We start from the raw sequence: 27,723 nt of genomic DNA on the forward strand, positions 1-27,723 counted from the left end.
TGTCTCCGAAGATGCAATTTACAAAATATAGTTTCTCGAAAATTACAACAAGAGCATGCTCATATATTGCATATTTGCATATATTTTGCTACGTACAATCATACATGTCAATACATTCTCAATAATAATTGACAGGAACTTAAATCCAATCTAGACCAATGTCAGCTCTTTCAGAAAAGTAAAATAGCCGCACAGTGATCTGCAGAATCGAAGTCCAAGAACCTTCCTCTGTGACCTACAACCTTTATATGTTTTATCAGCAAGAACTTGGTAAGGTGCTTGGTTACTGTCCTATACCATAAAATGCTGGAACAGAATTTTCAAACTCCGGGAGGATAAAGTTAACTATATCCGCAAGAAGAAATTTACTTCAGAAAGGAGGCAGATTTACTGGGAAGATTCATGAATGAGCCAACAGCATCATGAATGCCTCTTCCATGACATGATCTCTGGCATCGGACCAGTGAGTTGGCTCCATTCCAAATGGTTTGTACATTGTTTGGAAAGAGGGTTCCACATAACCCTAAGATTCTAGGGTTTTCAAGATCACGGAAAGTGTCTAACATTCTTAGCTTTTGATGTTTCTTCTCCATCTCCAGTAGCTGCAGAAATACCATTAATGTAAAATGAGAAAATTTTACATGCTTAGTCTACATCTAAAAAGGTGCACCTCATATCTGATGAAATGTTAGAATTGTCCTGTCTAACTGTCTGGATCATTAAAAGAAACCCAATATCAGTAATATCACTATAAGTCTAACAACTAGATCACAGGCTCATTTATCTTGAGCAGTGTGGAGACACTTGCGGGAGATGCATTCATCTATCTAATTCGTTTGTCATGGTAAACATATTAATCAATCTTTACTACTAGACAGCTTTTAACTATGTTATGCTAATGAATCGTTAGCAGCCGAACAATATGTTAACAGTTAGCAATTTCTTTGGACATTTTTGTAAATTGATAGCAAAACTGTCACCTCTTCTGATATTAGATACTCAAACAAAAGCAATAACAAGATGAGGCATGCAGGACAGAGATAAAAACAACTCAATACCTCATGTCTATGTTGCAGGTATCCTGCAGTTTGCCCTTCCGGCTGAAGCAATAGTTGATTATGAGCATTAGTCTTTAGTCTACTCCCTGATTCATCCAGACCATTAGCTTCATGATAAGAATATAATTCAGCATCGCCTTTATCACTTTGTACTGACTTTTCCGATATATCTCCAGATCTATCAGATTTATCATGCAAGTCAGCTCTATTAGCAACTAACTTCTGGTCATTATTGTGCTGAGGTGCAACTGCATCAGGCCTCGTCTCTCCATCTTCCATTTCAACATCTATATCTCCATCAGGGGAAGTCTCCATATAAGACGAAGTCTCAACAGGACTTTCAGCGTGTGAAATCTCCTAAAGAAGCCACAGCAAAAAGGCATAAGACACTTTAGTGTGGACGGGAAAAAAACAGAAATACACAAGTGTATATGACATGTCAAGTGTTTTGCTCTGCCAGATTTTATGTTTACATTCATGCTTTCCTTATAACACCAAATCACGAGTTCTCAAACAGCTCATTTATTTTTGCAATAGATGCGCAGATAGTGTCTAGCAGGACTACACATTTTTGGAACTTTCTACTGTTCTTGCCATCATCTCGACTACAATAACACTTTCTTGTTTTCTTGCCATTTCGAATACGATGGCCTCATATGCAGCTAAAGCTATATACCAACAGAATGATGTCAAACAGAGACCCTATGTCTACGACAGATTTTCAATACGTTTATGATTCTCATAAATCTTGCGAAATAATCCCTCCGTTTCTAATAAGTGCAACACATGATTTGCAAGAGTTTTAGGCAAGGTATTTCTTATGCTTATTTTATGCAAGTGGGTACTTTGTAGAATAAAGAAAGGTTATAAAAGGTGAGTAAGTTAAGTGGAAGGACTGAAGGAGAGAGAAAGAGAGTGGAAAATCAAATTAATGGCAAGTGGGGTAAGTGGAAGGAGAGAGGATAAAATGATAGAGAGTTTCCATTTATAGTAGTGATGCACTTATTCAGATATGGCCATTTTAGGCAAGTGATGCACTTATCAGAAACGGAGGGAGTAATAACTTTGTCTTTTTCCGTACATGATTCTAATCCAGGAAAAAAATGGGAGATAGAAACCTAAAAATTAATGTATGTTTCAACAAATTCTGACAAAATATAAATTGACGTTAAATTTGTTGTAACATCTCATACATATACACAATAAAAGATTAATTACTTTTCGGAGAATTGCTCAAAAAGAACCTAAACTACGAACGAAGAAACAATTACGTTGATATAAAAACTACATAAATATTCAACAAATAAACATCAAGTTATTACTCCTTAAAAATGACATCTAAACAGGGTCATTATATCACCCCTCTTTCATTAATACAATCAAACTTTCACATTTCCTAATTGCATATATTGAAGGAAACTCGTTTCTCTCTCTTGCTTTCCTCTCTAAGAGGGAAACCCCAAAACATCAAAAACCTAATCGTCGACGCCGCTGGCGACCACCTCCTTGAGCCACCAATCGTCCCTGCCGTTCTCACTTTCCTTTTAGTGACAAATTTTCCAAGAAAGAGGAAAAAGGAGTCAAGCTATTCGCGGTTGAAAGCTTCACATTCCTCATAGTGCGCCACTCTTCTCACCGGATTTAGGAATCGTTAGTATAGTCAACTCAACCAAACAAGGGTTTGATAAGTTTGTGTTGAGAGTTAGTTGGTTCAGTTGTTAATTGAGCTCAATTTGAAATATTACCCAAATGCTGATGTCGTTAACTAACCAGTAAAGGTAAATTTTAGGGTTAGAGTTTCTATTTTCGGATAGATGCTAGTTTCTGGGTTGTGATTTGTTTATTATGGTTTTTGGCTACTTCAATACAAAAGATTTCCAAATCGGTGTCCTCTCGTAGTGCTAACCACACCGATTTTGACGCTAAAGGTAAAGATTTGTTGACGGTTTTTGTTTTGGGTTATTGGGCCGATTTCATTTCCTGTTTCCATAGCCTTCATGTTTTGTATTTGTTGGCTTCACGGTTACCAGATTCGCACCTACACCCCACGAATCACGAATCGGTGTCACGGTTCTCCAGCGTCCAATTCCCTTTGGTTCACGAATCAAATTGCTAGTATTATCGTCTTGAATCTAAAACCCTAGTTTTAGCGGTCGAAGGTCGGGGAAGGTGAGAGAAGAAAAACATGTTGGGGCTTTTGTTTCAGAAGGGGAAACAAGATGAATTCCACTTGTCGATTGTTGTTGTCATTGATGACATGTCTTCTTCAAACTCAAATATTGCTGCTCCAGTTGTTTTCCGTCCTTTATTTTTCATCGTGTTTGTTGTATTGCGGGTAGGGCTTTGCACGTGGGTCTGTTTTTTCCTTTATTTTTATTTTATTCTTTTTATCTTGGGTGGGAATAAGATAAGTTAGGTACTGTTGAAAAAAATGGAAACAACCCTGTGTAAAAGAGCATATTTACTCTCCCTCACTAATTCACAACATAGTAAACACTTAGGCTTTCGTGTCTATCTAACTTTTTACTCTCCATAAGTTTATAATACGAAGTATGAATTGGAAATTTGTACTCAAAAAAACTGGAAAATAAAGTGAACCGTGAATAAGTAACACTTGTTGGATTGCTTGGTTAATTTTATTTTAATGTTGTGTTTTTATAGGCTGTTGTGGGTAGTAATTTTATTTTAATGTTGTGCTTTGCACGTGCGTCTGTTTTTTCCTTTATTTTTATTTTTATTCGGAATAAGATAAGTTAGGTAATGTTGAAAAAAATGGAAACAACCCTGTGTAAAAGAGCATATTTACTCTCCCTCACTAATTCACAACATAGTAAACACTTAGGCTTTCGTGTCTATCTAACTTTTTACTCTCCATAAGTTTATAGTACGAAGTATTAATTGGAAATTTGTACTCAACAAAACTGGAAAATAAAGTGAACCCTGAATCAAGTAACACTTGTTGGCTTGCTTGGTTAATTTTATTTTAATGTTGTGTTTTTATAGGCTATTGTGGGTAGTAATACTGTGGTTTCTTTTAGAATTTGTTTTTGTAGTGGTCTAAATGAGATCGTTGCCAACGATAATCGTCTTTGGTTGCTGGATGTGTGGGTTTTGTTTGGATGTACGTTGTGGGTATTCCAGTTTGGAGGTTTGAGGTAGCTACCTATAGGTTTGGGGAGTTGATGAATGTTAGAAGTCTTCTCCCGTACGACGCAAGGTATTAGGGTATGGCGGTGTGCAGTTGTAAGGAAGTGTAGTAGTGTGTAGTGGAGGACTTCATCTTCTTTGGGTGGGGGGGTTAGTTTCAAAAGCGCGCCTAGGGTCAAGGCGTCGGTCGTAGCGCCTAGCCATGACACGCTCAGGCACCCTCCAAAAGGCACGCGCCTTTGCGCCTTTTCCCAGACCCAAAGTGCAGTGTCTTACAGTATAAAGCTCCAATTGTAAACAATATTCTTTTCCATAAAAAAGGCCAACGTGACTTTTAATGACTCCCTAACAATTAGAATTTAATATACTGAAAAGAGGTGAGAGAAAATCAAATTATTTTCATTTTTTCCTTTCTTTTTTGAGCGAGAGGCCATGTAAACTCCTTTTTTTCTGTTTTAAAGTGATGTTTTATGTAAGGTGTGGCGCACTTCTTTTGAGTATATAAATGAATAGCAACTAAAAAGTGACTTGAACCTTCCTTGGTCCTTTTTTTGTTTGTTTCATTTCCTCAAAAAGGCTTTACATTTTTACTGTAATTGCTATTTTACCCCTTTGCGACAACAAGTAAGAAAATATTGAATTTTTTTTTCAGAAAATAAGTACCAAAAAATTAAAAAAATTGGTGCCCCTTGCGATAGGCGCGCACCTTCACCTAGGCTCTAGGGACTTTTACGCCTTGGTGCTCCTCGCGTCTTTTAAAACTAAGTGGGGGCTTGGAGGTTGGTATTTAGACTGTTCAATGAGGAAAGGAGCAATGGCTTAGTGGGTTATAGGGAGGGTAGATGCACGTTTGGTCTTGGAGGTGAACTCCATTTAAGTTAGCACTAAGAGTTATTATTGGCGGTTTCAAAATTCAATATTTGAACGTTGTTTCCCATTTTGGAAGGTTCATAACATGATAACCGAGTCATGTTTAGGGAATTTAGATTATGCTTGTGTGCACAAGTTGGGTTGTAACATTGTTTTTCTTCCCTTCTCTCTTCGTCTCCAAGTTTCCACATGTTTTATCAAGGAGCCTCCTAGTGTTAACCGACCCGGCTTTAGCTCCATCTCCTATAAAGAAATCACATGCACAAGTGGCTTTGGCATGATAACCTCATTGATGGTGTAAACAACGCAATTTCAACAATCAAGGGCCAAACGCGAGTACAGCTTACTACCTTTCCAATTTTTAGGCATATGTATTTGGTTTGTTTTTTTAACTTGTGTAATGGTCTATGGAGAACTAAGCAGCTTGTTTAGTTTGTAAACCTTTCTTTTTATGCAAATTTCAACCTGCGTAATCATACTCATATACTCCCTCTGTCTCGGAATACTCGCACCGCTTTCCTTATAAAGTCGTCCCGGATTACTTGCACCGTTTCTATAAATGTCAAACTTTTATTGATATTATACTTACTCATGGACCCACTTAAATCCCTACTCACTAAAAAGACATTAAAAAGTGAGTCATTTCCCACTATATCTTTAAAAAGTTGACACATTTCCCACTATCTATATTAAGAAAAAATACCCCGCTATCAACTACCATAAAATTAAATAATAAGTCAATTACATTGCATTAAACTCTGTGCCGGTCAAACCGGTTCGAGTATTCCATGACGGAGAGTGTAATAAGTAATAAGTACTCCACACACAACTTCAATTTTCTTTTTGTTCTACTTTCAGTTTATGGTTGTTTTTTAAATTTGCCTTTACCATCTTACCCCTCTTACATCACAATATTACACCCTATGAAGCACGGGGACGGCGCTGGAGACCCGTTTCCCGTACCGGGGACGGGTACGGGTCGGGTACGGGACGGGTACGCCCCGGATTCGTCCCCAAAACGAATCTGGAATCTGGGTACGTGGGCCGAAAATGGGTACGGCTGGGTACGGGGTGGGTACGCGGGTGGGTACGTATTTGGACAAAAACCAAGTACCCAACACCCATTAAGACCCAAATTCGAATTTTTAGGGTTTTTTCCAAATCTCTCTCACCTGGTTCAACTCTCTTCGGCTCTTCGTCTGAATCGTCTCTTCCTTGCCGCCGGCCACCAGCGAGGCCGGCCACCCTTCGCAGTCGCACCAGCGAGGCCGGCCACCCTTCGGCCTTCGCAAATCGCAATCACCCTTCGCAAACTCGCAGCAAGCCAGCAACTCGGGCTCGCAACTCGCAAGACTCGCAGCGACTCGGGCCCGCCGCCGTGACGCCGTCTCTTCTTCTCTCCTCGCCGCCGGTGAGGCGGTGACTCGCCGTCCCTTCTTCTCTCCTCGCAAGACTCGCAGCAAGGCCAGCAACTCGGTGAGTCACTCGTTACTCACTTCAGTACTCTTTTTCTTTTCTTTTATCCTTTTTTTTTCCTTTTTGTTTTGTACTTTCGATTTCCTTTTGTTTTTGTATGAATGGGATTGTTTTGCACTTCACTACTTCAGTACTTCTCGTTCCTTTTTCTTTTCTTAATTAATTAGTTGAATGAATTAAATAATTAATTAGGAAACTTAATGTTTAAAATCTTAATTAATTAGTTGAGTGTTGAATTGTTGAATGGTTGTGTTGAATGCATTTGTTTATTTTTCATTTGATTAGGATCAATATGGATTCATCTCAATCTCAACAACAAAGTACTAATATTGGTAGTAGCACGGGTAGTGGGTCAATTGGTGCGGAATCATTGTCTAGTGAGGGTTCTCCTCCATTGTGGAGGTTTGTAACAAGAATTGAAAAACAAGGGGCGGTTGGTGGAACATGGAAATATCGATGTAATTTTTGTAATGAAAACCGAACATCTAGTTATTCAAGAGTTAGGGCCCATTTGCTTCAAATTAAGGGTCAAGGCATTGCATGTTGTAAGAAAGTGTCTCGTGCTGATAAACTTGAAATGCAAAAACTTGATGATGAATTTGAGAATAAGAAACTTGATTCGGGCCCTAGAGAAGTTCCTTTGCCTAGTGAATCTCTTTCTCATTTGGACTCCGATGCTATGTTTAAGAAAAGGAAGTCTGAAAAATCACCAATTACTAGATGTTTTGGTATTGAAACTAGGGATCAATTGGATCAAGAGATTGCAAGAATGTTTTACACAGGAGGGTTGCCATTTAATCTTGCTAGGAATCCACACTATATGAGGTCCTATACTTTTGCTGCCACTCATAATATAGCAGGTTACAAACCTCCTGGTTACAATAAGCTTAGAACTACATTACTTGTGCAAGAAAAAGCTAATGTAGAGAGGCTAATGATTCCGCTAAAGTCAACTTGGAGAGAAAAAGGGGTGACAATTGTGACTGATGGATGGAGTGATCCAACAAGAAAACCTCTCATTAATTTCATGGCTACTTCTGGTAATGGTCCAATATTTCTTAAAGCTGTGAATTGTTTTGGTGAAATAAAAGATAAATTTTTCATTGCTAATCTCATGAAAGAGGTTATTCAAGAAGTGGGTCATCAAAATGTAGTGCAAGTCATAACTGATAATGCAGCAAATTGCAAAGGGGCTGGGGAGCTAATTGAGAGTGAGTTTCCTCACATTTATTGGACACCATGTGTTGTGCATACCCTTAATCTTGCTTTGAAGAATATTTGTGCGGCAAGGAATGTGAGTAACAATTCTGAAACTTATGAAGAATGTAGTTGGATCACTGATATCCATGGGGATGCAATGGTAATTAAAAATTTCATCATGAACCACAACATGAGATTGGCTATCTTCCAAAAGTTTTCTCCTCTTAAGTTGCTTTCCGTGGCCGATACTCGCTTTGCCTCCATTATTGTGATGCTTAAGAGATTTAAGCTTATTAAACGAGGTCTTCAAGCCATGGTTATAAGTGATGAGTGGACTTCTTATAGAGAAGAAGACGTGGGGAAGGCAAACTTTGTGAAAGACAAGATTGTGAATGATGATTGGTGGGACAAACTAGCTTACATTGTTGATTTCACAAAGCCTATCTATGACATGATTAGGCTTTGTGACACCGATAAACCTTGCCTTCACTTAGTGTATGAGATGTGGGATTCTATGATTGAACAAGTGAAGCTTGAGATTTACAAGAAAGAAGGTCGTCCTAATTCGGAGTTTAGTCCCTTTTATCATGTGGTTTATGAAATCTTGGTAGCTCGTTGGGCAAAAAGCAACACTCCTCTCCATTGTCTAGCTCACTCCTTGAACCCGAGGTATATATTCTATTATTATTTGACATTTTCTTTATCTTATTATACTTATACACAAATCTATAACTCTTTTTTTAAAAAAAATATTGAAGGTTCTATAGTGATGAATGGCTACTTGGTGATCAATCTAGAATTGCTCCTCATAGAGATGGTGAAGTATCTCGGGAGAGAATGAAGTGCTTTCGTAGATTATTTGCACTTAATGATGATGTTGGTAAAGTGATGGAAGAATATGCTCAATTCTCTATGAAGAGTGGACCTTTTGAGGATTTAACTTGTATCTCAAGGATGCATTCTATGGATCCTAAGAGTTGGTGGGCAAACTTTGGAGCTCAAACTCCTCTCCTCCAATCTTTGGCATTTAAAGTGCTTGGGCAACCTACTTCATCATCTTGTAGTGAACGAAATTGGAGTACATATGCCTTCATTCACTCACTTAGGAGGAACAAGCTAAATCCAAGTCGTGCCCAAGATTTGGTTTACATTCACAACAATCTTCGCCTTTTATCAAGGAATTCCGAAGAATATGCGGAGCTTTATACAAAGATGTGGGATGTTGGTGGAGATGCATTTGATTCCTTGGAGGATGTTGGGTTTCTAGAGTTTGCGGAACTCTCACTAGATGAGCCGGATTTAGAAAATGTGTTGCTCGTTGAAGATTGATGTGCCTTGTCTAAGTTTTATCTACTATAAGACATTAAATTTAGTTTTTGTGTTTTTGTTATTTTGAACTTTGAACTATTTTTTTTGTTTTTGGTATTTTGAACTATTTATGTATGGATGTTTAATTTAGCTAAATTCTTGTTTTGTTTTTTTTTTTTGCCGAATCCATGCCGTACCCGTTTTTTGCATTTTTGATTTTGCCGTTTTCCGTTGCCGTTTTCCGTCCCCGTACCCGTCCCTGTATCCGTCCCCGTACCCGTATCGGTGCAACCTAGATTACACCTCTCCACACTCTCTTACTTTATCTTACACTCACTCCCCTTTTCCACAAGTTCCTTGAACTATTTCTCTACATAAAGTGAGTAAAACAAAAGAAAACAGAGACAGTATATTACTTCTGAAATTCCATTAATAACAAAGATGACCTCAACTTTAAATGAATAAATTTAATCTAGGGGATCTTTATTCATGAATGAAAATTATTTTTAAGAAAATTTTCAAAAATGTCTAAAAAAATTTACTGTGTTTAGTGTAATTTGTGTTGTTTGAGACTGCGGGCACAATGGTGGTGTTAAACTTGATACAAGATAGTTGAAATTGTTCATCTTATTTTCCAAGGCATGATTCAAATTATTTTTAGCATCCAACGTATAAATCCTCCGCGTTGTTTTTTATTCACATACTTTAAAATTATGTGAGATCTTGTTAGATTATTCTGAATGAATATCCTCAAAATATCAACTTTTATTAATTTCATTTATCAATAATTAAATATATTAATGGTTGAAAGTGTTGTACAAAAACACGGAAGAATAAATAAATTATCAACAAGTTGTTAGGCTCTATCAAATACTCCCGCTGTTTTCTTTTAAATGCATCATTTGCCTTTTATGCGTGTTGTTTTTTAAATGCATCACTTCTACATTTGGTAACATTTCTACCATATTTTATTGTTTTCCTCTTTTTCATTATTCCTCACTCAAAATATTTTATTGTCTCTCTCTCTCTCTCATGGTCCCCACTTAAATAATAAAAAAAAAACTATCATCTCTCACTTGCAATCATTATCATAGTCCCTATTGTTGTTTTTCCTTAATAAATAAATTATCCACTTGTCTACTTGCACCATTTAATAATAATTTTGCATGGGCCTCCTAAAAAACTATGTGCCCATGCAAGTGATGTATTCAGAGCGAGTACAAGTGTATCTTTATAAAAGGGGAAAAATCCATATACAAGCTTTACATTTCAACTAGCTATATTCAATTCTGAATTGTTACTCCCTCCTTTTTCCAAAGACCATCCTACTTCCTTTTTTTTAGAGTGCCATTTATAAAGTTTGTATTTCCTAGTTTCTATGAGGTACAATCCATTATAAATTGTTACTCACTCCTTTTTCCAAAGACCTCCCACCTTTTTATTTAAGTTTGTTCTTCAACAAACTTCCAACTTTTGCTTTATTCTAGTTTTGGCAAAGAAAAATCCCTCGTTTACTCCCACTTAACCACCACATGGATCCCACTTATTCTGAATGATAAATACTTAAGTCTCTAAAGAACGCTCTTTTTTACCAAACAAGTAGAAAGCACATACTTTCCACTCACTCCTATCGTTCTTGGTTAATGAAGGTCTTTAGGGAACAGATGGGTATATATACTTGGTACACTGCCATCCTATTATAGTAAACATAAATGTTCCGGTACCGACACCTACGCATGGCTTACCAATATATATATATATATATATATATATATATATATATAAGTAAACATAAATCTTCCGGTACCGACACCTACGCATGGCTTACCAATATATATATATATCATTGTCCACATTACCACACTTGAACATTATATAAATTACCTTACTTTATTTCAGGACTCAGGAGACATATTTGTTAGCGTTCAGATAAGATACTCATCGAGTATGATTTTTCACGATCGAAGTCTCTAAAAATTTAGGAATCTTAGACAATGTTCTTTTCACCAGAAAACCCTGAACGTAACTGAACTTTCATCTAAACTTTTATCTGAACCTATTCTTCATTGGATTCAGTAACCATATCAGAACTTATTAGCCCTTACCTAATTCAGCCCGAACTAATTTTATTAAGATGGAAAAATAAAACAGGGCCTTATTCCTCAAGTTTACAAGTGTAATCAAGGATATATTACATACCTCTTGCTTGTATTCTTCAGGCAGCCCAGTCTTGGAGGCTTTTATTTGAGGTGAAGTAACTTGGCCTCCAAGTTCACGTGACATTTGTGCCTCACGGGCCTCACGCTCCCGCCTCCGGCGCTTCATAATGCATATAGCACAAAGACAGTCATCTTTGTGACGCTTGACTCTGTAGGGAGGGAAGAAACCAATAAGTAAGTGGTATTATAAAATTGATTGCAGAAAAAAATACCTAATCAAAACTAACAAGAAAACCAACTCAATAACATACTACAGTCTTCAGAATAACAAATTAATTACTTCAATTGAACTCCCTGTATAAACCTGAGGCATACATAATATTTAAGGTTGATTATATCTTAGCCTTGCTGTTTCAAGTCCATTAAATCATCACTATTTAATGCTGTAGTTCTATGGTAGTTAAAGAAATGATACATGCACCAAGAATGGGTTAAAATGCTAAGTTGTGATATACAAGAGCTGCAAATTCAGTACTTCTTCTCCCAGACCCTAGAAACTAGAAACATACCCTTTTCCTTTTTTTAGCTTCTTTCCATGACCTGTAGTCATTGACTCGTCCAAGGGACTGCTTTCTTCACCTAAACAAAAGAGCATGATACTCATCACTAATCTGCCACAAATAAACAAGCAAAAGCAGCTAACAAACTCATATCTAAACTACCTGTAAAGAAAATTCATAATGCCAGATATAAAACATGATATTCGCAAGCAGATTGGAAGCAGAAGCAAATATACAAAAGCGTGTAAGAAAACATATATACAGTAAGATTGACGTTGAGAAGGCATAGAGGGACGCATTATTTATAAGGCGGTTTTAGTGTTTGTAATTGTATCAACAGGAAATATTTTTTAACTGGTTTTCTTTTGCAGGGAAATCAGGTTTCAAACTCTACTTTCCTTCATTTGGTTTTTTGATAAAATAATTGAGAAACAAGAAAAATGAAGTTAGAGAGGAGGGAGAAACAAGAAAAATGAAGTTAGAGAGGAGGGGATGGGATGGGATGGAAGGGAGGAGAGAAAGAGGAAAACAAACAATAGGGAAAATTGTGGCATTCCTTCCTTACAAAACAAAACAAAAAATTCCACCCATGGGTATACATTTTCCACCGTAACAAAGCCAGGGGAACAAAATGGGTAAACCATGTTTACTAAAAATGATTTGCTCCAACCAAACACATTCAGAATTAGTAGAATAGAGGGCTTCAGAAAGCTCAAAGAAAGCTACGAGAAACCAAATTAAAAGTTACAAAGATAATGAGATTACTTTTACTCCTATCCATGAGTAATTCATGCACCTTCTATTTGCTCACACTCAACGGCAATATGAAAAATTTGAAACTAAACAAAGCACATTGAATCTAAACAAGGCTCAATAATAGGAAGAGTGTTAAACGCATTGATGACTAAGTGACAAATTACCTCCAAGTCTTGTCATTCTCATTAAACCAACCAGATTATATAGTTACAAAGTATTGAAGTCCTAATAGAACTCTAACAAGACATTCCTAAGTACAACATATTAAAAGCATATTAGGATACTAGTAAATACTTCCTAATCTAACTTAACACCCCCCTCAAGATGGAGCATGTAAATCATGAATGCCCATCTTGCCAAGAAAAAACTCAAACTGTTTTTTCTCAATGCGTTTGTGAAAATATCCGCTAATTGCACATTCGTAGACAAATACGAAGGACAACTAATACCTTCCTTGATTACGTCTCGTATAAAGTAACAATTTGCCTAAATATGTTTTTTCCTCTCATTGAATTTTGTTGCAATGAGTACTCAGTTTAATTAAATTAAGACATGAAAGTAATACGAAGTGATAATGGGATAGAATTTAATTGTCTGCAAGATTATTTTTTTAAGACTGAAATTTTGTTTGAATCATCATGTGTTGGTACCCCTCGTCAGAATGGTAGAGTAGAACAGAAACATCAACATCTCATAAATGTGGCAAGGTCGTTGCATTTCGGGCAAAATTACCTAAGAAAATGTTGGGGGGAGTGTATTGTCGCATATTATTTAATCAATAGAACATCTACTCCGTTGCTTGAAAAAAAAAAACTCCATAAGAAATGTTGTTTGGTAAAATTCCGTCGTAAAAGTTGATTCGGGGTTTTGGATGCTTTTGCTATGCTCAAAACCAACAGAGTAAAGAAGACAAATTTGATTCTCAGGGTAGAAAAAACATTCTTATAGGTAGGGTGGCAAGTGTTTGATTTGGAAACTCCGGAAATTTGGTAGCGGAAATCACCCTTTTGAATCTTTTTTTAATTGCATAAAAGTACTAGAAGACCGTTGGCAGGAGAGTTGAATAGGCTTACTTTGGAAGAAAAAGATGAGTGGAAGGACATTTATTAATGAAAAGAAAAAGAAAGCATCTAGAGTAATTTTTATTACCCTTCCCACATGATCACATGATGTACTTCCCTTCAGCAGCCATCCCCATTCCCCATCAACTGTTTTAGTGTATTAATAATAGCCTTGGCCATAATATGAAACAAATTCCCAAAATATGAGTTTAGAAGCTAAAAAATAGACTTATGTGCTTTTTTAAAAATAAATTCATGCCCACGAAATCCGCCATTCGTTTTATTTGACCGTTACAAGAGAATTTTGCGACAATGTGAGCGTGAACGCGAACGTTTCCATGGTAACAGACTGAGAGTGAGGCGTCCAAGAGGCGCGTTGACTAAGGCACAAAGCCAGACTAGGGCGCTGCAGCCTACAGTCAATCCATTCACGTAGAATTCTGGGAAGCAGCACCAAATTTGATGTTGCTACTTTAGGAATTTTGATGTTGCTACTTTAGGCAGAAGCTATGGCTCACAAATGGGTAAAAGTGAGATTATAGGATCGAGTGGGAGGGATGAGTTAGGGAGAGGGAAGAGACAACAAAATTTTGTCATCGAGACTCGGACATTGCGTAAGACACACTATACGGAAAAATAAAAGTAGAATTTTGTTGCATTCGAGTCTATAACACACCTGCTAGCCCATCAGCCAACCTACTTGAATTCTTTGAAGCGTGTACATTTGGTACCTGGCTATGCACTTTGTTAGCCCTCACAAAAGAACTACACATTGACCCGTATTGTTACTCCTTTTCCATGACTGCTGCGTCCAGCCACCCATGAACCTCTGCGACCTCCTCTGTCGCCTCTGTTGTTTGACCGGCCTCAACGGCCAAAGCCACAACCGCCTTTCATATCACATGGCCACCACTCCGGAAAGCCCATCAATTTGTAGCAACCCTCCTCGTCGTCCCCTACGAGATTACAATGATTGTAAAATTTGTCGTTTGACACAGTTTGATATGCGTCATCTATTCCTAACAATGGTGATTGTGCTAGTAAGTGTGCCCTGATGGCTTCATATGGAGTGTCCAAGGCAATCAGAAAGTGATGGAAATAATCTTCCTCCCAGCAACGTGTCCTACGATATTGCACTTGCACAAGCCACACGAGCACTTAAGGACACGCGCATACAAGACTAGTTCTTTCCACAATGTCGACAATCTACCATAACACTCATCTACAATTTTAGTAGTACCTTGCTTACAATCTCCAAGTTTTTTCAATTGGCGGCCACGAGTCTCCCTAACGACACAGAAACGCTTCTTCAGATGAAGCCACGAGGCCTCGACATCGTCCTAGTCTCCTACAGTTGATCATAGAGACTCTTCCACGATATGTGTAATCCGCCAAAAAAGCGTGGAGTGTACCGCAACCCAATCTGATAGCCTATTTGATCCGTAGGTTCCTTGATCGTGCCATCTATGAACCCGGATTTTCTTTTAGATATCAATGCTCTACGAGTTGATGTTGACCATTCGTCGTAATTCTTTACTCCTCGCGATTTTATGGAGTAATAACGTTATCTGGGCCATCACTAGAACCAACGTAATACGCCTTCTCAAGTTCTCCCTCCTTCGACTTTGGTTTTTCATCCACGTCTTTAGCCATGATGAATGGCTACCGTAATCAATCTCAAGAATTTCTCTCAATTATTTTTGCGGAAAAAAATAGGTTTCATAGCCTAGCTCATGATACCATGACAAATTAACCTCCCAGTCTTGCCATACTCATTACACCACCCAAATTATATAATTACAAAGTATTGAAGTCCTAATAGAACCCTAACAAGGCAGTCCTACTAGAACTCTCTTCGCCACGCCTTTATTGTTTTTGGGGTTTTTTTTGTCTGAAAAATAAAATAAATTGCGTACTTTTCTAGTAAAGCACAATAACATTAATTGTTAATCATGTCATTTTCCAAATTCCTTAATTCCCGTGAAAAATGTGGGCACTGTATTATGGGACGGAAGGTGTACTTCCGAATCTAACTCAACACTAAGGGTCTAGCAAAGAAGCCCTTTTGAAAGCAAATTTTAATGTTCAACTCCTACTATTAAAGTGTTATACAGTGCTAAATTCCTAATAACTAAGAAGGGTCCTAGAACTCACATACAAAAAACGTAAAATGCATCTCACAAAATTCTCGATTTTGCATAAATAATGGTTAATCTATCATACTCATTTTCGCTTTCAAATAGAGGATCTCCGGTAATGTCCAAATCAGATTTCAACCTTTGGCCCTTCTCACATTTAATGTGAAGGAAACTGCAAACTTAATTTGTTCCTTACGTTATACTATAACCACCCTAGCTTTTTGACTCAAAATAATGTTCGGTACGAACCACTTCACCTTCCTAACCTCAAATAATACCATACATGAATATAGGTTGGTGATTAAATGCTGAGCTGACTCACAGGAACCACAAACCCTCTCGCATGCAAGAAATTCATCTTCGCAAACTTTCACTAGAAAAAAACACATGGGACAAAAATCAGCTATCAATTGGCATAGTAGGTGTTGGAAAGTCCATGTGTTCTAGCTATCTCACAGCAAATGAATTACATTTCATGGTTGAGGGTGGTCCCCGACCAAGCATCAATGTTCAGACTCTTCAACATCTGGATAATTTCCACTAGTGCATGTTAGCTTATATCGGGTAAAGGGGTATTTTATAGTTACTAGGTTAATACTCCTACAATGCGCGATATTTTAAAAAAAAATAAAAAAAACAACTCAAAATTTTCTTTTAAATAAAATATTGTGTATTAATTGATTTTGTAACAGATTTACCTAGTTTACTAAGACTCGGCAAATTCCAGACAATACCCATGTCGGTACGACACGACCCAGACACGGGTACAAAATACGGGTCGGATCCTTCAAATGGCAATGCCATAGTGCCATACACGGCTAACCCTAGATTATAGAAATTGACCCATCAATCTACAACAAACCAGAATAAAACTTTAGGTCTTCTAGTTGTCATAGCAAGGGGACTCCGTTTGTGGTGTTTCCATACACGTTCAATCGCCTCAAAAAACATCGTCTAGGCGTACTCTGAAATTATCCGGAGTGAGGAAAGAGAATGGGTCAAATTCACAATATTGAATTTCTTCTTTCTTTCTCTCTCTTCACTGTTTCCTTCTGTTCAGTCACTTTTTTAAAAAAAAATATTGTTAACTTTTTGGGACTAAGGCTTTGTTGTTGTTGTTGTTGTTGTTAACTTTTGACCAGTGATAGAGAGTATTGACTGGGTAGTGGGATGGTTACATGGCCCCTCCCCTACTCTTTTCTTTTTTAATTATGTGTTTGACAAGTGTGGGACTCAAGGCGGTAAAAAAAGTTAACAACATTCTAACTTATCTAACTTCAGTCATGTGGCGCCTCCCCTTCCCCTTCTTTTCGTTTCTTTTCCCTTTTTTCCCCAGAACATTCTGAAAAGTGAAAAAAATATACTTCGTATTTTCCCTGTACCTGTGTCTCTAATTCTCGGACTGAGTCCCCGTGTCCCCAATTTTTGGAATTTCCGTATCAGCTCGGATCCGTACGAATACCTGACACTCCTAGCCGAGTCACAAATTACACAACTCACATAAAAGAAGGTTTTTTGGGAAGCGGTCATTGCTTCGTTTTGGGAAACGGGCAGTCATAATTTCATTCTTTAAAAGAAATATTTGTACCAATCTTGGAACTTGGAAAGACAAAAAAAATGAGGAAAATAGATGATGTCATGAGCAGTTTTGGAGGGAATTTCTTCATGAAGTAATGACATGTGTACAATGATGATAGCAGCGGTTTTTATTTTAGTTATAGTTGGATTGCCTTTCAAAGAAACTACAATGGTACCCTACAACAATTCGAATGTCTCTTTTTGAATATAATAATGCAGTAACTGTTGTTATAAGATTGACATAAAGAACAAAAATTTGAAAAATAATCTGAAAGTACACATGGGAGGATAGCTGCTGAAAAGCTATATAATGAATGAGGCGACAATGAAAAAGCTAGAGGTTTGGAGATGTCAAACTCGTGCAGAAGTATGAAAGAAACACAAGAGTTTGTCGAATTACTAAAAATTTAACGATCTTTTACCCAGTGTCAAAAACATACATCCATTATCATTAAATTTGGACCAAGATCATGACTCTAAAATATGAGCTACACTGCATAACTTCTATAAAATGCTATTTTGGTAATTCACACACATATTACAGTACCATATCCTGTACATATTAAATGTTGCAACAATTACATAATTACAAACAAATCAACAATGCAATCACCTTCATTGTTAGTAGAAACAAAATCAGAGGGTAAGGGAGAAGGGATATACTTGCTCCTATCATATACTTATAACCCGCCCTGAAGTCTAGACATAATGATAAAAGAGGAGAAGGACATAATATTTGCTCACCTTTTATCTTTTTTGTTTGCTCAGTGTACAGCCCAGCTGCCATCCAATACTTCATAAAATTCTTTTTCACCCGCTTCATAAGGTCAACGATATAGTCACCTTTGTTGTTATACTTGAAGCAATTATCCCATATGTACTGCACATCCTTATAGACATCTTCTGAATCCATGTACTTGGTTCCATTTTCAAGATTGTTGCGGATGGTGCCAAAATCCATTGGGGTATCAATGACGTCAAAGTAATCCTGTTACAAAAGAATATGATAAGATAACCAGTTGCAAATTGCTTTTATACAAATTACAATCTCTAAATGAACAAAGGTTTCAGTCCACGTTTATTTGCAAAATGCTTCTAATAAAATTTTAGCACGACCACTCTACACTTCAGATGATTAACCACTTTGACACTTTCATGAGTTTAAGAATTAAGACACAAGCATGATGGAGACCTAGCACACCCTTATATAAGAACAGAACAACAAGTAATTCATATTGAACAGTGAAAACTAATGTCAGATACAAATGTAAATCTTGACAGGCAAATGCATATGCGACAATGTCTTCAACTTTTCCTCTTCCTAAACAAGGTAATCAATTCAAACAAGAGGATTTAGAATAATAGATATTTAAAAACAAATCATCAACATTATAAAAACCAAAGTTATGCAACAGGGAATAAGCATAAAAATGGTCTTGTCCGAGGTCAATAAAGCTATAGTTATGACTGTCTTTTCGGACATAAAATGACGCCTTTTACTTAATTTCCTGTGCTTGTGCACGTAACTCAAAGTCCATCTAACCAATATAGAAATCTGAGCATCACAGTAGCATACTAGCATGTTTCTCAACCATTCTACCAGTACAAAGAAAAAAAAGATATGATATCAAACTTACTGGTATTCCTAATTTAATAGGATCAACGGGCACATTAAAGGGTTCAGCAGTATCCATTTTCATAACCTTCTTGATCACCTAATAAAATGAACAACCAGATAAAATCACATTAATAAAAACCCCAACACTATACTAACTACGTCTCAAATCATTAAGCACTATAACAAAAACTACAAAGACACTCCACAACTGATACCTCTATAGAAGCCTCCAACTCTTCCTTGTTATACTTAACTTCTCGCTGAGGTTTCCTCACTTGGTGTTCATCAGTCTTGTTCTCCTCCTCCTCCAACGAAAACCCATTTACACCACTCTCTTTACCACTTGCGGGCGGGGGACTTGAACTTTTCAAAAACACAATCTTACCACTCCCTTTGCTACCTAGCGCAGGGGGACTTGAACTTTTCAAAGACACAACCGTAGCAGTTGGAGATGGGGGACTTTTCAAAATCACGATCTTACCACCCTCTTTACTACCTACGGCCGGGGAACTTGAAGTTGTTGAAAACAGAATCTTACCATTCTCTTTGCCAACCAGTGCCGGGGGACTTGAACCTTCCAAAGACACAATCGTACCACTCTCTTTACCACCATGTGCTGGGGAACTTGAAGTTTTCAATGACACAATCGTACTACTCTCTTTACCACTGAAGGCCGGGGGACTAGTAGTTTTGGATGACACAATCTTACTACTCTCTTCACCAACCAAGACCGGAATACTTGTACTTTTCAAACACACAACCGTACCACTCTCTTCACCAATTGGACTTTTCAACGACACCATCGTACCACCACTCTCTCTACCATCAGGGGCCAAAGAACATGAACTTAGGGTAGGAGGACTTGAACTTTTCAAAGAGACAATCTTGCTACTGTCTTCACTAGCCGAAATTTCACCACTCTCTTTATCAACCGGAACCGGGGGACTCCAAGTTTTTGAAGAAACAATCTTAATAATCCCAGATTTTTTACTACTCTCCTCCATCTTCTCACCAACAACAACAACCTCATCTTCCTTGTTATCCACGACACTAACAACCTCACTACTTTTTCCGGCATCACTTCGAATTTGACTCTCAGAAGCAGCAATAACAACCTGAGGCTCCACAGTTGGAGGTTTAGGCGTTGTTTTTTTCAACTTGAGCTTTACACGCCCATACACAGCAGTTGGAGGAGGTCTTTGAAAAACTTTTGGGGGCGGAAGTGGAGGCTTTTCCACCACCTTAATCGGACTCACAGCCGCTTCCACCGTTGCTTTCGACTCTTGTTCAACCTCATTGTTCTCCTCCACCTCTTCAGACCCTGAATTATTTTCCTCCGTGTTTACACTTTCAACATCGTTGTTTGGGAATTCCGCAGTTGCCGGCGATTGCAATTTTAGCTTCTTGCTTTTCCCCTTCTTATGCCCACGCTTTCGCTTCATTTTTCTTGATTCTTGGAAACCGATGATCGATTGAAGTCAAGGAAATACCCAATTGCGTTAAATGACACCCGAAACCCTAGAATTACAAAGCGGAAGAAATTCGAAGTTTACCAGAAGATGAGGATTGCTTGTTTGTTGTTGTGATGCCGGGAAAACAAGTTCGAATTTTTTATTTGTTCTTCTCGCTCTAATAATTTCGAAGTTCGACTATGAATTTTCGATCTTTTTTTCCTTTTTTAATCTGGTTTTTTCTTCTTGTTGTGTTAGTCAACGAGATCAGTTCTACTCCGTAAGAAATTAGCAAGAGGTTGAATTAAGGCCCATATGCAATAACTAACTTAGGCCTTCCCTACAGCCATGTAACATGTTCAGCAAAACTAGAGGTAACGGGTAATTTTTATCGATTGAGTAGTGTTTAACGGTGAGAAAAATAGCGGGTAATTATTAAAGTAGCGGGTAAGTATGAATATTGGTAAAACTAGCGGGTTAGATGGTTTTTTTTTATATACGAAGTATATACTAGTGTTTCTTAACCGCCAGCAAGGCAGTATTTTTTTTTTTAATGTATAAATTATTATTATTGCAATAGCTAGGTAGTTTTGTAGGTCTGCTAGTTCGGAGGTTTGAAAGTCCCGTGGATCCGAAATCGAAGGCTAGCAGGTTGGAGTCGGACTCTAACATTGGGTCCGTTTATTAATCGGGTCGGGAGTGAATCTTGGTAGGTCATGCCCTAGGCCGGCTCGTTGCCATCCCCAGTGGCAAGAGAGATGTCTAACAGAGGGCAAAATTTAATTGAAGTGTGTAAGAGCAAATCCGACAATACATTATTTTTAAGAGAATTTTGATTTTTTCAAAGAAGGATTTTAGGAGCAAGGTTGTCAATTCATTGTTCCAAACAGGAACTTCTTGCTTTTAGAAGTGTTTAGGATATAAGAAAATAAAACGCAAACGGATTACCTGAAACAAGTTATTTCGGATGGGGATCGGGAATTACGATGACCTCGAGTTAATAATATACTTCATAGAGAATAAAGGGTACAACGAAACCTACATTTAAACCTCAAGCTACCCCCAACGCCAGTTCCATGTAAACTTAGAGAATAGACTTCAAAGATAGACGATTAGCCGAACGATCAATATATGATGACGCCCCATTTTTCCCAAGAAAGAAAACCTGAAACCCGACACTAAAACAGTACCTTGTAAAGTTAAAAATAAACTAAACAAAACCTATAATAAATAAAGAATTCACTTGTACAAACTAAACCAAAATTAACAAAAAAAAAAAACATTAAATTTAATTACAAAGTTTTCTAGAATACTTCAATGTTTTATACCCTCTGATTAGAAGATACAACCAAGAAACACACAACCTACAACCACATAAACATTAATCGCGATGGCGGGGTGTTGATATAATTGTTTGGGGGTAAATTGCAAGAGGTCGAAAGGAATGTTCGGGCGAGGACCAACCATGGACCCCTCGCCAGATAAAAAAATGGTGGATGACAGCCTCGGGTTTAAAGAGAAGTCAGAGAGCCGTGGGTTTCGGTCCATCTAAGGCAGGCTCATCTCAAACATATTAGAGGCCCTGTGCTAACTTTAAAAATTAGGCTCTAAACATTAAAATTAAGGAACTAAAAAAAGGCACACCATTGGGTTCGAACCTGGTTCTCATGTGCTATAGTTTCAACTCTCACCACTATGGAAAGCAGTGCTAAGTATCATCTATTGCACATTTTTCTTATATAAATAAAATATTGGAGGCCCTTTTAGCTCATTTATAATTGTGGGCCATGTGCTATATCCTAGCTTGCACAAGCTTTTGGCCGGTGTAGACACCTAATTTGTGTTTACCCTAAAGTGTCCTTTGATGGAAACAAAATCAAGGTTGCTTACTTGGTCTGACTTTAATGACGTGGGTCCGCAATCACAAAAAGGGGAAAAATGTCATTTCACTTCTTCATCAAACATCAAAACACATTTACAAAACATCTTACAATTTCTTTTGGGCTCGGTCCACACCGAAAACCCTAAAACTCCAATTCATTAATGACACGGATTAACCTAATTAATTTTTCGTCATTAATATTCTCAAAATCTTGCGAATTATCTCAAATCAAAGCCCACGGTTCGCGCTGGCTTCCAATGCACGTTGTTGGATCTTTCAATAAGCGCTTGGCAAAGTGTTAACCGTTGGCCTTGACAACGGCTCCACCTCTTTTAACCTAATTTCTAAATACAGTAGAAATTAGGTCATTAATCGAGGCTTAATCACTCATTAATTCAAGTAACCCTTTTCAATTTGAAACTATCAAAAAAAATTCATTTTCTACATGCTAAAAGTCGCATTAACCATTTCATAATCATTCATCGAATTTAATCATAATTTGTCCTTTACGTGATTATGCCCTATTGAAGGCTCGTAAATCCCTAAGAACCAAAAAACTTTGGTAATAATTCTCAAGACCCTTATCAAATTTATTTCGTTTTATTCAAATGTTATTCATTTAATTCGTATTTATAATCCTTGAAATCGTTTAACTCGTGTTACAATGCGTAGGTATAAATCATTTGATTAATCACTAATATCGTCTTCTTGTAGTTTCCTTGTGTGGATCCTTATGTTAATTATTGATTTCTATCACGACTAACCTTTATTGCATTGTGTAGGTCTCGATTAACACATGGATACGCATTTCAATTTGTAAATTGATCGTATTTTATTTCGTGTAATCACTTAAACTAACGAAAACGGAAGCGGGTGTTCGCGTATTAGGAACCAACGGTGCTCGCTTATAACAAGCGAACCACACTGGTTCCAGCGTTTTGCGCCTCGTATAGGTGGACACCGCTGGCATCTAGCGTTCAGTGCATGATGTAAGTTGCCTTCGTGTAGACACCTAATTTGTGTCTCCCCTAATGGGATGATGACGAGGCCATTATCCTTGCTAGGTGGATGGTGCATGTAACACCCTAATAATTCCTTGCTTTTATAAAACCAATTTCCAAAAAGGAATTACTAAAGCATTACCGCCACCGTGATAACGGTTAAGGCTATTACCAGAATTACGCAGCGGAATTAAATGTAAACTAACTTTTAAAAACCATAATTAATAAAATATCGAGGCCTCCTACAATATGGAACCATAATGGCCCAAAACCCAAAGTATAAGTAATCCAAACATTTCAAACATAATTAAAATATTAAAGAAAATAGTTTCAAAAGACGAAAACATGCAACTCTCTCAATCATCCCAAGCCACATGATTTCGATCGTACTTGATCTACCAACCTGCTATATTATTCTACTCCCCAACAATGCAAGTGCAAATGATGGATCATCATAGGGTCATTAAGGCAAAGGCCATGACCGGAAACACACAAAGCACGTAGTCAGCAAAAGCTGAGTACTTACAAGCATAGAGTAATGAAACTAAAACATGCATCACTCACTAAGTACTAATCAACATGCAAAAGCCATATAATAACAATTCAAACAATCATGAGATACAAGACTCGACTCTTGACTCGACTCTTGACTCACAATTTAATTAGAATAAGCTTCGAACGGGCCAAAAGAATAATCCACAAAGGGAAAAGGTGATGGGAGCCAACCAAACACCAAATATAATAATAATAAAATCGGGCCATACCGAGTGTCGGGCCATACCGAGTGTCAGGCCATACCGACGGAATTCCTGCGCATAATATAAATGAAACAACGTCTTGTATCATTAGTAGGAGTACGAGCTTTCCGGCAAGACTCCCCCCATTGTTCATACTCAAGGTATATACGTTCCAAGAGTTTTGAAGCTTGTTCCGGTTGCACTTTACGTTTATTAATATTTTAATAAAGGCGAACTCAAGACTCGACAACATGCATACATACAATTAATAAACAACAACCAAAACAATCTTATTTTAATGCTTTAAGACTTGTGATCAACCAAGCAAGACACTTGTGATATTACTACCATGTTCCTTCTCACCAAAGTGAGACTCCACATCATGCACATTAACATGAGGGTTGTGCCCTTGCACGACAAATCCTAATTCATTCCATACATAATATTCCCAACTGAACCCTACATGTGCGGTGGCTTACGTGAGCTAACCCTTCACATGTGGTAAAATAAATAGTACAACGAGGTACAAATAAATGGCTCAAAGTATGCTAGACATCCCGTACAATAGCATACAAATAATTAATCCATCCCTTGCATGTGAATTGAACCATACATGCATAAATATTGAACAACATGATTGACAATGAAATCCATACTCATAATAATTTCAACATGCTTGTTCAACAATTAATTCAATAAATCCAACATCACAAAACACATGCTCGTTCACCAAAATAAACATGATTTCACATAATGTAATTTACATCATCAACAATCACGTAATGTCATTGACAAAAAGGTGTGGTCGCCCTAGACTTGTACGTACCTTGAATACCTAAGCGTAGGGGCCATTTTGCAATAACGAGCACTCAACTAGAAATCACCTCCTATCATCAAAATAATGAAACTTAAATTATTTCCATGTTCATTAAATTTCCAGCAACTTTATAAAATTTAAAACTTCCTTTAGACTTTAGAATTCAATCGTTTTTCAATAATAAAGTCGTCTCAATTTGTAAAATCAATCCCTAGTACAAAAACATACTTTTTCCGCCTTTAAAATCAATAAAAATCGACACTTTAAAGCCTTATTCAAATCTGAAAATATGATTGATTATCATAATTAAAATCATCACCTAATTATGCTAATCAATTGACTCATTAGGTCTAGGTTAAAACCCTAACTTGAAAATCCCAATAACACTAGTTTAATATCATAAAAATCCATGCTTTATTAAATGAACAAATCTGAAAATTCATCCTTTAATAATTAAAATAAACCTAATGAATCACAACACACAAATCCTCAAACCACGGTATTCATAACCGGTTCCCAGCATTTTAATTACTCAAAACAATATTAATATAATAATTTAAAATACGGAATTTAAATAGAATAGGTAAGGAAGAAGAGAATTATACCAATCCGGCCTATAGCACGGAACAATCACGAATTAGGGTGATTGGGCGAAAAGAGATTGGAAAACGAACACGAACAACAACACACACACACACACACACGCAATCGTGTGTGTGCGCGCGGCAGCGAAGGGACGAGGCACAGGGCGCGCGCTGTGCGCGAGGACGAGGGCAACAGGGGCGCGCGCTATGCGCGAGGAGAGAGCGAGAGAAGGCGAGAGTGTGGCTGGGCGTTGTGCGCGCGGGCACGAGCGAGAGAGCGAGGGAAGTGAGGGCGCTGCGCGCGAGGCACGAGCGAGAGAGTGAGGGAAGTGAGGGCGCTGCGCGCGAGGGCACGAGCGAGAGAGTGCAGCGCTGGGCGTGAGGCCGAGCAGCACGAGAGCACAGCAGCACGGGCACGGGGCTGTGTGCGTGCGTGCGGTGTGCCGAGCAAAGAGAGGAGAGGAGTGAGGTGCAAGAAATCAAAAAGGGGCTTTATGAAATTTTAGGGGTTTATTTAATGATGGGGAGTCCTATTTATAGCCTCCCTAATCCCTTGATGGGCTAGGCTTAGGATATTTAAGTTGGGCTTAGGAATTAAACGAATTGGGCTAGCTTAGGATTTAAATTAAACCGTTTGGATTGGGCTTGATTAATAAAACGAATTGGACTTTTTATTTAAAACCCGAAGCTTTAAAAATCATTTGCAACTCATTTAATATCCCGACTCAAGAATTAAATTCGTTTCGTAATTAATTAAAATAATAAATATTCTAATTAATTAAAATACATTAAATAAAATGCATTTAAATATTATTTAAACGATAATAAATCGTAAAATGCTTTATAAATATAATAAAATATATTTATAAATATTATAAAAATACGAGGTATTACAGTCTACCCTCCTTAAAAGAAGTTTCGTCCCGAAACTTGGGTTCGGAAATCCAAAATTCCACTCCACTTGAGACTTTCTGAGACTTTTCAATACGCTCATTTACAAAAGTTTTAAGTTGTTGTACTCTTTGCATGATTAAACAGGACAATAATAAGTGCAAATTCAATAGAAAGCACTAAATTAAGCATAAAATAGGGGAAAACAAGGTAAAAAGCGCGAAATTCTACCGCACTCTACCCCCCTTAAAAGACACGAGTTACGACCCCGTAACTCAACTAACCTCGGAAAAAAGCTCGGGATATTTCTTTCTCATTTCGTCCTCCGCTTCCCAAGTGGCTTCCTCAGATTCTTGATTAGACCACAACACTTTGACAATTTTCACATCTTTAGTACGCGTACTACGCACTTTGCTATCAAGGATTTTGACAGGTCTTTCCTCAAAGGTTAGACTTTGGTCTAATTCTATGGTCTCCGGTTGCAACACATGCGATTTATCCGGGATATATTTCCTTAACTGAGATATGTGGAACACATTATGCACTCTATGCAAGTCCATAGGCATGGCTAGTCTATAAGCTACCTTTCCGATTCTTTCTAAGATCTCATATGGGCCTATGTACTTAGGGCTTAACTTCCCTTTCTTCCCAAATCTCATGACACCTTTCATTGGTGACACTTTGAGCAACACTTTATCACCTATGTCGAACTCTTCATCCCTACGTTTCAAGTCTGCATAACTCTTTTGGCGATCCTGCGCCGCTTGAATCTTTGATTGGATGGTTCGGATTTGGTTCATGGTGTCCTCTATCATTTGAGGTCCCAACACTACGGTTTCACTAATATCGTTCCAAAAAAGTGGACTTCTACACTTTCGTCCATACAACGCCTCAAATGGTGCTATTCCAATGCTAGCATGATAGCTATTGTTATAGGAAAACTCAATCAAATCTAGGCTATCTTCCCAACTTCCTTGGAAATCAATAACGCATGCCCGAAGCATGTCCTCCAGGGTTTGGATAGTTCTTTCAGTTTGGCCATCCGTGGCTGGGTGGAAGGCTGTACTCATTTTCAATGTTGTACCAAAGCTCTTCTGCGCACTTTTCCAGAAATTCGAAAGAAACCTTGAATCTCTATCTGATACGATATCCTTAGGAACTCCATGTAACCTCACCACATTCTTAATGTAGGCTTTAGCAAGTTGTTCCATTTTCCAGGTTTCCTTCATTGGTATAAACACTGCTGACTTGGTCAACCTATCTACCACAACCCAAATTGTATCATTCCCAGTCTTTGACTTAGGTAAACAAGTGACAAAGTCCATAGAAATACAGTCTCATTTCCAGCTTGGAATCTCTAAAGGTTGGACCTTCCCTTGAGGTCTCCTATGCTCAATTTTAACCTTCTGGCAGGTCAAACATCTAGCCACA

General features: G+C 37.7%; 1 protein-coding gene across 1 annotated transcript; it reads right to left on the reverse strand.

Annotated features, from left to right (window-relative positions):
- On the reverse strand, window positions 1–20,663 carry LOC110799586 (uncharacterized). The gene is made up of 7 exons (XM_022004865.2): window positions 19,145–20,663; window positions 18,949–19,026; window positions 18,056–18,299; window positions 11,788–11,857; window positions 11,259–11,427; window positions 1,059–1,415; window positions 1–602 (listed from the first exon to the last, which is right to left on the reverse strand). The coding sequence occupies exons 1-7, from the start codon at window positions 20,369–20,371 to the stop codon at window positions 366–368; spliced, it is 2,382 nt and encodes a 793-aa protein (XP_021860557.2). The 5' UTR covers window positions 20,372–20,663; the 3' UTR covers window positions 1–365.
- Window positions 20,664–27,723: the final 7,060 nt, after the last annotated feature.

Source organism: Spinacia oleracea, chromosome 3 (assembly GCF_020520425.1).
Source record: "Spinacia oleracea cultivar Varoflay chromosome 3, BTI_SOV_V1, whole genome shotgun sequence".
Lineage (NCBI taxonomy): Eukaryota > Viridiplantae > Streptophyta > Magnoliopsida > Caryophyllales > Amaranthaceae > Spinacia > Spinacia oleracea.

Bases quoted from the DNA above. Each gene is read 5' to 3' on its own strand.
- LOC110799586 (XM_022004865.2), bottom strand. From the start codon at position 20,371: ATGAAGCGAAAGCGTGGGCATAAGAAGGGGAAAAGCAAGAAGCTAAAA. The intron at 18,300-18,948 runs GTAAGTTTGATA...CTTTTGTAACAG, and splicing joins CTATTAAATTAGGAATACCA to GATTACTTTGACGTCATTGA. The intron at 11,428-11,787 runs GTATGTTTCTAG...CCCTCCCTACAG, and splicing joins AAGCTAAAAAAAGGAAAAGG to AGTCAAGCGTCACAAAGATG.